The 15,022-nt window shown below is 42.0% G+C and overlaps 2 long non-coding RNA genes and 2 gene segments (V, D, J or C); 2 read left to right on the top strand and 2 right to left on the bottom strand.

Annotated features, from left to right (window-relative positions):
- Positions 1–15,022, top strand: part of LOC148647025 (Ig kappa chain V-III region MOPC 63-like) — a 482,291-nt gene that overhangs the window by 357,121 nt on the left and 110,148 nt on the right.
- LOC148647027 (uncharacterized) overlaps positions 1–15,022 on the bottom strand; it is a 173,093-nt gene that overhangs the window by 104,804 nt on the left and 53,267 nt on the right. The gene's annotated exons all lie outside the window — the stretch shown is intronic.
- Positions 681–2,086, top strand: LOC148647032 (Ig kappa-b4 chain C region-like). The segment is given in 2 exon segments: positions 681–1,375; positions 1,663–2,086. Coding segments are annotated over 2 exon segments (342 nt in total).
- Positions 7,873–14,423, bottom strand: LOC148647031 (uncharacterized). Its single transcript, XR_015927576.1, has 2 exons — positions 14,169–14,423; positions 7,873–8,676 (listed from the first exon to the last, which is right to left on the bottom strand). It is a non-coding gene; the product is annotated as an uncharacterized LOC148647031 (long non-coding RNA).

The following is a 15,022-nucleotide window of genomic DNA, read 5'->3' as shown; positions in this document are numbered from 1 at the left end:
AACATTTAATTGTTGAATGCAAACAGGAGCCGGTAACGCGTGTGTACTGCACTGTTTCTGTGTTTGAAAACCCACTGTTGAAATAAAGCGGTTCACATTTCACATACTTGCAAACAGGAGTCTGTAACTTGTTTGTCTTGCGAGTTCTTTCTGTGAGACTTTACGCAGTTAGTGTGTGTGTGTGTGTGTGTGTGTGCTTACAACCCTGATGCTTTTGAGACACGGCTTGTGCAGCGTATAAGCAGCCCGGCCACCCGGCTGGCGCTGGCGCCGCTCACATCCCGGGATCTCACGGCCCTCACCAGACTCCACACGCCATCGTAACTACCCAATTCCCTAGGGTTATAATAGAGCACACTCAACCCCGCTGCAGACATGGTTCCCTTCCAAACCAATACACGCTTTCACACATCTAAAGCAAGGGATGCGCCGCCTTGGGGCATTTGGACCCTGAGGCTCCGGACCAACTGGCCGGGGGGGAAGGCAGGAGTTCCGACCCTTAACAACACACCATTGGCTCCTGAGGGGGTGGGACATGCCCCCATAACAACACGCCATTGGCTGACAAGGGGGCGGGACATCCACTCCCATTGGCTGGAAAAGGGGGGCGTGGTACCTGTCAAAAGTTTGACGAAAGGTGTCGCTTTATACTACTCGCGTCTCCGCTCTGGCTGCACTCCAGGGGCTGACAGAACCCTAGAGCTGCAGACTTCTCAAAACCGAATTCATATTCATGATATACAGTATATGTACTCAAGTTATCGCTGTTCAATTACTGTATATTAACCTAAACTTTTAAATCTTTCTTGTAATCATAAAAACATCATAGTTCAATGTGTACAGATAGTCGAAGTGTTGAGGTAGATCAGTGTCATTTCAACGTTCGATGTAATGATTCTATTACAATTTAGGGGCAAAACGAAACTGGATCTGTTTTCTTTTAATGATTGAATAATCATATTTTACGTGGTTTTATGTCTCGCTAAATAATCTGTGCTCTAGGGTTCATACAGTAATTGCATTTGGACAAGAAAATTACTAATCATAGTTAGTAGATTAATCTTCCAAAATGCTTGATTTCAAGAAATGTAATTCATATATTAATACTTTATGAAAGTAGGCATAATTATTTCTTCTCCAGGTGAATACACTTGCGAATTTCACAGGTATTTTTTTTCGTGTCTTGTACTTATAAAACCTCAGTACCCGACAGTGCTGATGGGTCCTGCAGACGGTGAAACGATCCTGTCGTTACGGGTCAGTTTTATTCAGTGGGAGACGAGGTGCCACGTTGGGCTTCTAGTACAGGAGGCAGCAGGGATACAGCTTTAGTATGTAGTCCTCAATAAGCAAGATATGGTTAAAACACATTTAGGTAAATATACTTTCAGACATTATCAAAGTGCAGTGTATTTAATGAATTTTAGATACATTTCCAACTACATGAAGGACTTTAGTCCTGATTGTCCTGAAACAATTATTCAAGCCCTGTAACAATGTGTAGAACTTTAAACTTACTTTTCCTTTTTCAACTATCTGTCAATAGTGAAATAATGTTTATTTTTCGACAGTTCGGGTTTTTGTTCCCTGTGGGTCTGTGTGAGTCTCTCCCAGGCAGCTGTGAGTCTCTCTGATTTCATTCCAACCAGTTTCCGTCTCCAGGTAACGCGCTGCCATCTCTGTCCCTCCTGCCGCCCTCCACTGTGGAGCTAAGTGCCAAGAGAAGCGCCACGCTGCTGTGTCTGGCCAACAAGGGCTTCCCGTCCGACTGGAGCCTGCAGTGGAAGATCGACGGCAGCTCCAAGAGCAGCAGTGTCACCAAGACCCCCGGCATCCTGGAGAGCGACGGCACCTACAGCTGGAGCAGCACCCTGACGCTGTCCGAGCCCGACTGGAAATCGCTGCACTCCATGACCTGCGAGGCCAGCCAGGGGTCCCAGGCAACTGTCCAGAAGACCCAGAACAAATCCGACTGCCCAGAGTAGCCCACACAGAGGGCAGCGCTGCATTGCTGATGGCTGTGTTGTGTTTTAGCTTTATCTCTGTGACTGTTAACTTATTGCGCCCCTCAGTACTCAGACATATTTGTAAGTGTTTTAGACGCGCTGAGCTTCTCCATCAGCCGCTGTCCATGTGTGCATGTTTTTTAGTCCTGTTTTATGTGCTGTTAGTGAGAGAAAAATAATAGTAATAAAGAATTTTGAATCATGAAATTAGTTGTCCAGATCTTTATTAAAAAAACTCCTTTGCACCCCATAAATGCATGTTGTTCTGATTTGATCGTGAATTATTTATAGCTGAGTGTTCAATACCTGCAGATGCTAACAGTTTGTAAAACAACCTGTGAGTGCACGTTGGGAATTACTGTATAAAGAACACCCTCATGGTGAGCTCACTGCAGGCTCACAGCTGGCTGTCCAAGAGTCAGGTCCCTGCTGCTGCGCTTGGTGTTCCAGATTCCATACGAACATAGAAACAGCTACAAACAAGAGGCCATTTGGCAAGAATCCAGGCTATCAGCTACAAGCTCATGGCTGGGTAGCTTATTCTATACTCCTGTCACCCTTTTCTATGAAGAAGTGTGAAGAAAACTGCCAGAAACCACGAAACGATAAGGTTGTAGGGCAAGAGACCACCTGGTCCGCCAGGCATTTTTCTCTTTATTAGACTTCATCCAGGTGAGCTGTGCATGATCCGTCATGAGGGTGAATTCCCTGCCCAACAGGTAATATCTTAATGTTTCAATTGCCCACTTGACTGCCAGACACTCCTTCTCCGCAACAGCATATTTTTGCTCCCAGGGCAGTAGCTTTCTGCTCGAGTATATGACAGGATGTTCTTTGCCATTAAACTCTTGAGATAGGACTGCTCCTATGCCCCTATGAAAGTCCCGAACTTTCAACTTTCTGTTGAAAGTTCGGGACCCTTAGGACTGGATCCTGGCATAAAGCGACCTTGAGGTCACTAAAGGCTTTAGCCACTTCCTGGGTCCAGTGCACAGCCTGGGGAGCTGCCACGCGCATGAAATCGGTCAGGGGTGAAGCCCTCTCGGCAAGGTTGGGAATAAACCGCCCGTAATAATTTAAAAGCCCCAAGAACGCCTTGATTTGGGTCTTTGTTTTTGGTACTGGCCAGTCCTGGATGGCCTCTATTTTATCTAACTGAGGCTGGATTTTTCCCTCTCCCACAATGTACCCGAGGTATTTGGTGGAGGCGAACCGAACCGGCTTTTCTTCAGGTTAATATGCAGACCTGCTTCCTCCAGTGAAGAGAGGGCGGCCTGGCAATGTGCCAAATGCACTGGCCACGTTTAACTGAAAATAACCAGGTCGTCCAGGTAGGCAGCTGCATAGTGGAGATGGGATCTCAGAAGCCGGTCCATCAGGCGTTGAAAGGTGGCAGGGGCCCCATGGAAAAAGTGTTCTTTGGCTTTGTCAGGCTCGACAGAGGGATTTGCCAATAACTTTTTGTAAATTCCTAGGTGGTAATAAATTTGGCCTTGCCCAGCTTCTCCAGGAGCTGATCTATCCAGATCATCGGGTAGGCATCAAAACAGGAGACATCATTGAGTTTCCTGAAGTCATTGCAGAAGCGCCAGGAGCCGTCAGGCTTCGGGATGAGCACAATGGGGCTGGACCAGGAGCTGTCCAGCTCCAACATCCTCTCCTCACGCTTCGCTACGAGTACCCGGTAAGGGGGCATCCATACAACAACTCCAGGGGGCGTCTCCACGTGATGCTGTACCAACCATGTCTGCCCCGGCAGATCTGAAAAGAGGTGGTGGTTCCAGTGCAGGAGCATCTGGGCTTCCTTGACCTGTGAGGGGGGGAGGTTTGGAGAGAGAGAAATTATATCCACGGAGAAGGAGGTAGAGTTGCTGGACAACAATGCAGGGACTGTCTCTTCCGCAGGGGGTTCTCTCTAAGGTGGTATATCTTTTCCTTTTTTCAGTGGTCTGGATGGTATACCTTGTATGTGACTGGCCCTGTCCGTTCGCGGATTTTGTAGGGTCCCTGCCATCTCGCGTAAAGCTTGCACTCCGGTGAGGGCAGTAGCAGCATTACATGATCCCCAGGGTGGAAGATCCTATGCCATGCTGAATGATCATAGTATTTCTTTTGTCTGCCTTGTGCTTGCTGTAGGTGTTCCCCCACTAGTGGCTTCAGCTGTGCAAGCCTGTCCTGAAGGGAATGGACATAGTCGAGCACATTGTGGGAGGACAAGTGCTGCGACTCCCAAACCTCCCGGGCGACGTCTAAGATTCTTTGGGGTTGTCCCCCATATAAAGGGGGAGAACCCTGTGGAGGCATGGGGTACCTCTCAGAAGGCAAACATCAGGAGAAGGAGGACTAAGTCCCAATCTTTCCTGGAGGCATGCGAGACCTTTTTCAGCATCTGCTTTAGGTATAGTCCAAGGCGGACACACTGTCCAGGTCGTAATATGCCTTCTGGGCCTCGTCACAAAGAAAGGGAGCCATGATGCTGGCCCATAAGTTGCGGTCCCATTGCAGGCATTCCACCATCCGCTCGAAGGCTCTCAGGTGAGCCTCCACATCGTTTCAGGCGTCATCTTCTGCAGGACATGTCTGGGCTGGACCTGAGCCTGTGTCGGTGATGCGGGAGTGAGTGAGGTGGGTGAAGTCTGAATTTTTTTCTCCCATCTGTCGGCACAGATCCCGTGAAGCAGTTACTTGGTCCTGTAAATATCTGCAACTCAACTTCTCCACAGGCTGTGTCCTGTATCTATGTCTTCACCCTCAGCACCTGCAGGAGGTCCCAACTGCAGCAGTGCAGGCCTGCTGGGGGAGGTTTTTGTACGAGTGTGTAACACTGTGTGGACACAAGGGCACTGTAAATGGAGTGTTTAGTTCGGCAGTAATAATCTCCTGCATCTTCAGCCTGGACTCCTGTGATGGTCAGAGTGAAGTCAGTCCCAGACCCACTGCCACTGAATTGCTCTGGGATCCCAGTTAGATGGTTAGTTGCCCAATAGATCAGGAGTTTTGGAGCTTCACTAGGATGGAGCTGAACTGGTCTTACAGCTCACAGTGACTGTCTGTCCAGGGAGAACAGTCTTTACTGCTGGAGTCTGAGTCACAGTAACCTTTCCACTGGATTCTGAAAATAAAACATCAAACAATGTATGATGAAACAAAATAATTCAAACACTTCATAGAGTAATTTATTATTTAAAATATTTCATGTTTTATACAAATTATTTTGACTTAAAATAAAATGCTTATAAACCCATTCCTACCCTGTGCAAATATGAAGTGTGTCCAGATGAAGACAGTGATGAAAGTCATTGTTGCTGTGGGTTCTGTTGCCATGAAGGGCAGCTCTCAGTCATGAAGTGTTAAACTCACAGGGCTATAAACACTCCCAGAGCAGTGAAGCATGTGCTGCCAATGCAGTGTCTCTTCTCTGCAAATTGTCTTCCTTTCTTGGTAAATGTCTCTTGACCTTGGTTTGTGGATTGTGTCTTTGGCTCTTTATACTGAATCTATCTCCTGTTTTTTTGGACTTATTTTCTTTATTTTACTGGTATCTGATTTTTTGCTGTCTTGTAACCTGCATAAGTTACTCAACAGCTGTGACTGAAGGGTGCATACTGGCTGCCAAATGTATCAGATTTTATTTTCAATAAATATGACACTTTTGTTTTTAGTGCAATTGAAGAGAGCATAACAGGGATGTCGTGTATGTCTTTTAATATTTTTATCTGGGTGGTGTTGGGCATGAAGTGAGGCATCACAACAGTCAAAAACTCAAATCTTCCTCAGAGCAAGTGTGAGGATGAGAACAAAAGTCACCTTACAGTGTGACAGTTAGGGTTACATGAACAGTAAACTAACTGTCTGAAGTTTATAGATATGTGTGTGTTTCTAAGAGGTTTTTCTCAAAGTGTTCAAAGAAAATAAAATGGAATTAAGTCACATCTGGCTTGTGTTTTATGTGGTGGCTTGGAGAATGAAACACTGAATCCATCTGAAATTTCAAATGATCAGGTTGAATATTTTCGTGTTTATGGAGAGCACGCTCACTGGTTGCAGCAAAAGATCTTTTCTATGAACATAAAAGAACCTATTGAAGATGTTTCAGGCAATATATGTTTTATACCAAATTTTACAATGATATTCTTAGCCTCATTTTATCTTAGTCCTGTTACAATGTGCTGATACTGAACTTTCTCACCTTCATTTAAAATTCAAACTCATACCAGACTGCAGCACCAGCCAGTACGATAAATGTTGTGGTTTGTTCTTTTGCAATAATACATAATGAATTTACAAGGGTTTACATTTGAAACTCTCAAACACTAATCTCTGATTTTATGTTAGAAACATGGAAATTTAAATTCAAAAACATTTATTGGCGTGACTAAGAAACGTCAGTGTTGCCAAACACTGAGGACCCCAAAGTAGCAACTTACCCCTAGTCCAGGAAATCTGAGCATCATGCTTTTGTAACCAGGGGAACCCCAAGACCAGAGGGGGAAGCATTGTGTAACTCACACTCCACATGCTCCAGTGATGCAAGTACAATATTTCAAAGCACACATAGTCACTACCAAATGTTGGCTGCAGAGGTCATATTGATTTTCATCACCCTGAAGAGTTCATCTAGGGTTTTAAGTGTTACGTGCTCGCATGTAAAGAAGTTATCTTAATGTTGGTTTTGGTTTCTCTGAAGGCGGCTCTGAGATGCTCTGTTTTAGGTCTGTCTGGGTAGCTACATTTTACAATTTTTACATAAAAAAGCAAGGCATCTCAATTAAACTAAAGAATAATAGGTGCCGGGCAGTACGGAGGTGCAGTGGTTAGGATGCTGTCTTGTAACCACTGCTGCCAAGGGGTCAATTCCTGGGATGCAGTCTGCATGGAGTTTGTGTGTTTTCCTTGTGATCACGTGCCTTTCCTCTGGTTGCTCTGGATTGCTTAAACAACATACTGATAGGTTAATTGGCTTCTGGGAAAATTGGCACTGGTATGATTGTCTGTGTGTCCTGCGATGGACTACATCCTGTCCAGGGTGTATTTTGCCTTGATTCTGTTGCTTGCTGGGATAGGCTCCGGGTTCCCTGCAATCCTGTTTTGGATAAAGCAGTTTGAAAATTAGTGAAAGGGTAATAAGTGATGCAATTAAGCTTATATAACCCCTTTAATAAGGTATTTATTAAAAGGTTTATCTGAATTAATGTAGGAGAATGGATCAGAAACTGAATAAAGAACAGGATATAGTAAAAAAAGATTAAAGGGTCATCACCTCTGATTTGAACCAGCTGTGTCATACACACGAATTTTAGGTATAGTTAGCAAGCTAACCAGATTTTAAAAATGAAGAGGCCAAATATGAGAACATTGCCAAGGAAATCACAAAAAAAATGCTGGCTGGGGACACACTTTGTAAATTGAATAGAATGCCTAGAAATGCAAAAGGATCCACATATATTTCAGAGACACATACTTTACAAATGAATGATTCTGAGCTGCAGGAAAGCAGTTCACAACAGGTTCAAAAGACCAATTCTTCATTAAGGGAGTCAAAATTCATCCTCAGAACAACCAGAACCTCAACACACAGGACAAGAGGACCCAGTGCAGGACTAAAATCATACTAACTACAGGCGTATGAAAAAATGTACTCAGGAATTCAATGAAATATTTATGGCATTGTTCTGTGCAGCGTTATTATGATTACAAAATAACATTTTAGAATAGTTTAAACACGTTGAACTGTCTGCAAACCTGTTTAATTTCTACTGATGTTTTTTTAACTTCTTTCATCAGTGGGGTTGAATACATCTGGGGACACTGGCTGTGTAAACTGTATGTTAATAATGTGTATCAATAGAAACACAGGGCAAATGTATTTCAAATCTCACAGTTTTTATTGACAGCTTTAAGCAACATTAACTTGGAAATGTGAAGGAAAAAGATGTGTACTGTACATTGTATTATTAGTATTACAACAAGGAATTCTATATAAGAAACAATGAAGATTCTGCAGCATAAGCTCAATGTTTAAGTGAGGATGTCTATGATGATGTTTACGAAGAATCTATAATTTTGCAGACAAATATGCTAATTGAGCAAAGAATACTACCAACTATATTTGTTGAAAGATTGATTCTCCATTTTTATCTATTTGGTATCAAAAATAACTGGGTGTTGCTGTAAATCTACTTTGTAGAGTGGTCATGCCCATCTTCATCCACCCAGGGCCCTGCTCCTAACTTGTGGATCTTGATGCTGTGGTCGGCTGCAATAATGAAAGATTTTCCAGGAGTGACACTGTAGTTGAGCACAACGGTTTCCAGGCAAGTATTTCTGTCATGCTCATCTTCCACGAATACACAAGCATAGTCTACACCTTTCTCAGGAAATGGTAAGAGTGCGTTGATGTCGAGTTGAACGTATTGGTCCTTGAGATCAGACTTAAAGACCTTCTTGGTGCTGGACTCTCTACCGTCGTGTAACACCATTTCTTCAAGCTCCTTCTTCTCCACTCCATAAAATATACGAAGTGGCTTCCCAGTTGCATTTGCCACATGGAGTTTGGAGCTTGGTCTTGCAGATCGTAGGTTAATTGTGACATTTCCACCGGCATTAAATAAAGTTGAAGATGAAGTTGAAGATGCTCCAGCTCCCATATTGTCTTTCTGTCAAAACTGTACTGAAATGTAGAGACAGATATCAGTAAATTAAAAAAATGTCCAAGTTTAATTATATTTTTAACTTTCTTCATGTTTGTACAGAAGAACAATATATGATACATTTGTAGCGGCAATGCTTGTTAATAAGACAGAATTAAGTGTTGCTGTGCTTTCCCATATGAGGCCCCATCTCTCTCTTCATCTCTGTGGTGCAGCCACAGAGAAGCTATTCATGCAGGCTGATTTAAAGATGTTTTCTTTTGATAAGGGACAGCTCCCAAATGGGGATGCACTTAGCTAAGCCTGGCTATCATGATCAATGGTCATCCATTGGCGCCTATCTGTCTAGGGAGTGCCAGATGGACATCTGGACTGCATTCCTAGGTGTCAGGAGTAAGTGACTCATATCTCACCTTGATCAACCAATCATGGACTTGTAGGGCCGAGTAACCCACGTGGGACTCTGATGCCCATGGAACTTTCAGCCAATGAATGAGCTGAAGTTCCTCCAGGTAAAAACACGCAACACAGAGCTCCAAGACTATTCTGATAGGGGGAATTCTAAAGACTTTTCTAAGGAGAATTCTAAAGGAGAATCCCAGAACAGGACGGCCCAGGAGCAGAAGGCTCCCAAGGTCAGGACATTCTTGCAGCGCACCTCCTGACCATCCTGAGACTCAGCCCGGACAACCACGGAACGGCCAGTGTGTCCGAGTGTCAGAACTTTCCTCTGTTCTAAGAGTCTAGAGCGGAGGTTGCCAGAGAGTAACCAGAGGATCCACCCGAGGTTAGCATCAGCAGCAAGCCTCGTGAACAGGTCGGAACTGTGGACAGCTGAATCACTATTCAGAACTAGCACTTCATCAGGAACGAACCGGTCCTCTTCCTGACCTGCTGGGACCCACAGTCATCTTTTCTCCTGTGCACAAACTTTGCTAGTTAAAGCCAACACTAACTAGCCTGTCAGTGAGCATCAGCAGCGCACCGTCGCAAGCCGCACAGCACAGCCTGGCACGGAGCCAGAGAGCCCGCAGGAGATCTGAATCCCCAGAGCTTGGATGAGTATTCAACTTCAATGCATTACAGCTCGAGAATTCAATTGTTATCCCAACCAAGTTGATTTCAATTTATTTCCTAAGAGTTATGTACTTGTTTTGAGTATCTAATGTAGAAGTTATAACCAAGTTCATTTACAAAACAGTCTAAATGAATGATATACCGAACATATGTCCTCTTGATATGTGTAACTCTTCGTAACTGACTGAATATATACCTTTTGTATTCTGATAACCCTCTCGATAAGATCTGTTAGGTTTACATGCATATTCTATGTATTAATAAATGTATCCTCGTGTATTAGTACCTGTGTGTGTGCGTTGTTTGAGTTATATCGCATGGTTGGATTCTAAGGCCATTAAAAGAATCAATTTCGGGATTTACTGCTACAATTAATAATTGTCCCAGTAAATGCCCAAACCCTACAGAACAGGTGCCTCGTGAGAGCACACTACAAGTCATTGTGGAGAAGAAACAGGAATCAACAGTTGTGAGCTATCAGTATTCCTACATAAATGTTTCATAAAATGCGTTAATTTTCATTAAGTCATAATAATAGATAAACACAATCTGATCAAATAAATAACACACAAATGATTATGCCTTTTCTTGTCTATATTAAATACATTGTTTAAACATTCTCTGTCTATGTTCAAAAAAAGTATGTGAACCTCTCAGATAATGATCTCTGTTAAAGGGGGTTATTGGAGTCTGGAGTTCCCATCAATGAGAAGACATTCAGGTGTGAGTTTGAGGTGTCCTGCCCTGTGAAAAATTCCATAATGTTTGGGTACCAACAGAATCCACTCTGCGCTCTTCTTAACAAAGATATGTCGAAGTGAAACATGCCCCAATCAAAAGAGGTTTCAGAGTACCAGAAAGAAGAGTTGTTGATGCTCATAAGGCTGAAAATGGTTACAGAATAATTTCTAAAGACATTGGCCTCCATCAATCCACAGTCATGCGGATAGTGTACAAATGGAAGAAATTCAGTAGCAACCACCTAGGAGTGGTTTTCCAACAAAAATCAGCCATACAATCTCAAGGAGGTGATAAAGAACACTATGGTAACAGGTAAGGATCTGCAGACATATCTTGCAGTGGCTAATGTCTGTGTTCATGAGTCCACAATAAGAACACTGAACAAAGTGGTGTCCATGGGATGATAGCATAGAAGAAACCCCTGCTATAGAAAAAAAAATGCTGCCCAAGTTTGACACTACTCTACTGGAATAATATTCTGTGGACAGATGAGACAACAGTGGAACTTTTTGGAATAAGTAAACAATGTTATGTTTGGAGGACATTAAACACTCCACAACAACACAAAAACCTGTTCCAAGCCATGAAGCATGATGGAGGGAGAATCATGGTTTTATGGAATAATTGAGGGAATAATAAATTCCAAATTGTATCAGCAAATTCTACAGGAGAATGTCAGGGTATCCATTTGTGATCTGAAGCTTAATAGAAGTTGAGTCATGCAGCAGGACAATGATCCTAAACACAGGAGTAAATCTACATATATTGGCTTAAACTCAGGAAATTTTGCATTTTGGAATGCCCAAGTCAGAGTTCTGACGCCACTGAAATGCTGTGGTATGACCTGAAGTAAGCCATTCATGCAAGAATGACTGAAACACTGTAAAGAAGAAGGGGCCAAATTGTCTTTAAACCAATATACAGGACTACTCAATGTGCTCAATGTGCAACTATTGGAAACATTTGGTTGAGGTTATTGCTGCTATTGATGCTATTCATTTATCATCCAGGTGGATGCTGCACACTTGTGGTGGTGGAGTGGAGTCCCCATTGCCTGTAAAGAACTTTGAGTGGAGTGTCCAGAAAAGTGCTACATAACTTAAAGCAATTATTAATTATTATTATTATTTCCCTGGAACTTCACACTGCCTTGGCCCATTTTGATGATAAAGACACGTGTTAGAATTCTATTCAATGATTACAGCTATATCTTTAACATTATAGCTCCATCCAAAATAGTCATCAAGCTTAATTATCAGGTCTCAGCTCCTCTCTTTGCGGCAGGGTTCTAGATTTCCTGACTGGCAGACCACAGACTGTGAGGGTTGATAGAAGGCTCTCTTCCATGCTGACTGCCAGTATAGGCATCCCTCAGGGTTGTGTGCTTAGACCCATGCTGTTTCCCTTGTTTCCTACAATTGTGTGGCCAGACACAGCTCCAAGTGCCTTGACAATAATCTCTTCCTCGTTGTCAGCAAAACTAAAGAGCTGGTTATTGATTTTCGAAAGCAGGGTGGGGAACATACCCTCATTCACATCAATGGGGTGGCTGCAGAGATGGTTAGCAGCTTCAAGTTCCTGGGTACCTTCATTACTTACGATTTAACTTGGTACCAACATTTACTGGGGCTATAAAGAAGACACAACAGTACCTTTAGTTCCTCAGACAGTTGATAACATTTGGTTTATCTTAATATATTCTTAATACATACTATAGTCGCCCTATTGAAAGTGTGTTATTACAGCATGTTTTGGCAGCAGCTCGTTGTCTGACCGAATTGTGACACAGGGGGTGCTCAGGTCAACCCAGTCCATCATTGAAGTACAGCTCCCCTCTATTGAGGATGTTTTACAACTCACTGTCTCAGGAAGCCTGGGAGTATTGCTAAGGATTACACTCATCCTGGTTTCTCATTTTTCTCTCCACTGCCCTCTGGTATGCGTTATACTGAAGGAGCATAAAAACATGTGCCTCCAGATTCAGAGACAGCTTCTTCCCACAACATGTCAGACTATCGAATTCTACCTCTACCACTGACTCACACTGATGTTCTTTAACTTTATTGTGACAGCTGTGATTCTGTGCTTAGGTTTAATGTTAGGTTAGTGTCTTTGTATTGAAGCATACATGCAAATAAGCACTTCACTTGTGTGCATGACAAATAATATGAACTAAAAGGAGTTTCCATGAGTTATATGGAACATGTTCAAGTTCACTGATAACACTATTCTCTCAGGGCATATCACAAACAATGACGAGTCTGTACGAAGGAATGAAGTAGTTGAATTAGTTGAAAAAAACCTAGAGCTAAATTTCAGTAAAACCAAAAACTGGTGATGGAATTTAGGCGGGGCTAAGGAGCACTCTCACCACTAAATCAGTAAATCAGTGGTCAGACTGTAGAGGTGGTGGAGAATTTGACGTTCCTTGGCATCACCATCTCCCACACTCTAAATGGGAGGTCAACACGTCCATCATGGTGAAGAAAGCTCAACAGAGGCTTTTCTTCCTGAGACAGTTAAAGATGTTTGGAGTGTGTGGGATGGAAACACTTCAGCCCAGGAGAAGAAGCAGCTAGAGACAGTAGTGTATATCAGATCCAAAACTGTAGGAGACCACTTTCCCTCTTTGGACTCACTCTACCTCTCTAGACTGAAACACAAAGCTGTAAAGATCCTCTTTGACTCTTCCCACCCTCACCAGCCTCTGTTTACGTCTCTCCCCTCTGGTAGGTGGCTCAGGTCTATTAAGACAAGGACCACTAGGTTCTGTAACAGCACCTACCCAGAGATTTTGAGGTGCATAAACTCTGAGCTTTAACTTTTTTAAATGTTTGCACGGCTCATTGTTATTCTAGCAGGCCCCACTGTTACTTATTTTAGTACTGGTGTGTGTTTAAGATGGTTTGTGAAAGATTTGGGTGGATGCATTCTTCTATCGTCTTTGTTGACATGTTGTTTATTTGTATTGTATGCCTTTAAAGGTATGAGGTGACCAAACCAAATTCTATGCAGCTGGTTGTTATGGCAGGAAAGCAAAGAAATCAACTGTTTTAGATGGGTCGAATGGCCAACTCTCATTTGTTACCTTTCTTAGGGGATTATTGCCTACTTTTTGTATCTGTAATTTTGTTTTTAGAAAAGAAAAAAATGAAAATGAAATAAAATATAAATAACCCTGTCATGAATAGAGAACTGTGGAAGGGTACTCAAGTGAAAATGAGACCTTTAAGGTTTACGATGATGAGAACACTTATTCTTCACATATACACACATCAGAGAATATCAAATTTAGTTACAACACAAGAGATACAGGATGCAAGCATGCATTGTCAACATTGTTTGTACTATATGCTGGATATAGACTTTGGATACAGATAGACTTTCATTTGGAACATGAGCATAGAATCTCTGAAAACTGATGAACAAATAATCCTTTCTGATGACTACTCTTGTCCTTTTTGTTGCTACAATCACATGTTTTTCCTCAGTCAGTTGTTAGAGGATTATACAGTATCATTTGAGACACTTGTCTTAGCACATTGAGTCTTCATTAAGAATCCTCTGCCTGATACCATATTAAAACAAAACACATTGTAATTCATAAGTTTCACAATTGCTGAAAATGAATGAAGTCTGTATTAATAATGCTGACTATTATCCTGAAACACAGAACACATTAGGGTATTGGTACCTGTGCTGGATGGAAGGTTGTTCAGGAGCAGGAGTCTGACACCTGGAAAATCAAGATACTGTGGGATTGCTGTTTGTTGTCCTTTAAAGCGTGAGATGTCTTCTGCTTAGAGTCACTCCTAAAGTTTCCTTTAGCTAAAATGTTCCAAAACAATTCATTTATATGTTTCAGACAAGAAAGGTTCAGCCTCTGTCCAAAGTGATTGGTTCTTTGAATTAATGCACTTTATCAAAGCTTCCTGCTCATTGCTGTAGATGTTTGTCACCCAAGGGGGTGTGATTTATTTCTTTAGAAATTATGCAAAAAAGGGAATTTGACAGAGTTTCCTAATATTTGTGTGTTCTATGCAATACCCCATAAAGTTTCTTTTCAGTAAGCTAATCTATTTTTATTAATACAGACAACAGAGCCAGTTAAAAAATATTCAAAATAATTGGGAAAAAGTGTATAAAGCAGATGTATATCCATGGGTCTGATAATCAAATTATGAAGAATAATAATATTGTACAGAAAAATTTTAAACCATCTTTTTGTTTTAGCTCCTTTTTTATTCTCTATGTTTCCAATCACTGCTTTCAGGTTTGTAGACTCACATATGAAAACACACATTTTAGGAATAGCTTGAGAGTCTGCATCTGTGTAACTTCACGCAACTGAATGAATTTTAATTAAAATTAATACACAATTGTTTACTAAACGACACATATTTTAAACCATTTTACTGTAAATTGTAGCTAGGCAAATTCTGTGTGATTTTATTTTAATTTTGAAAGGCAATGCATGTTCAAAAATTCTTAGAATTAGACGATGTAGCCAGATAGTCTGTTATGTAGCCAGATAAGTCTTTAGTTAAT

The sequence above is a fragment of the Lepisosteus platostomus genome, chromosome 16, assembly GCF_059453375.1.
Source record: "Lepisosteus platostomus isolate fLepPlt1 chromosome 16, fLepPlt1.hap1, whole genome shotgun sequence".
NCBI classification, from domain to species: domain Eukaryota; kingdom Metazoa; phylum Chordata; class Actinopteri; order Semionotiformes; family Lepisosteidae; genus Lepisosteus; species Lepisosteus platostomus.
Note: the sequence above shows the minus strand (reverse complement) of the source record. Positions and strands in the feature narration are given on the sequence as shown.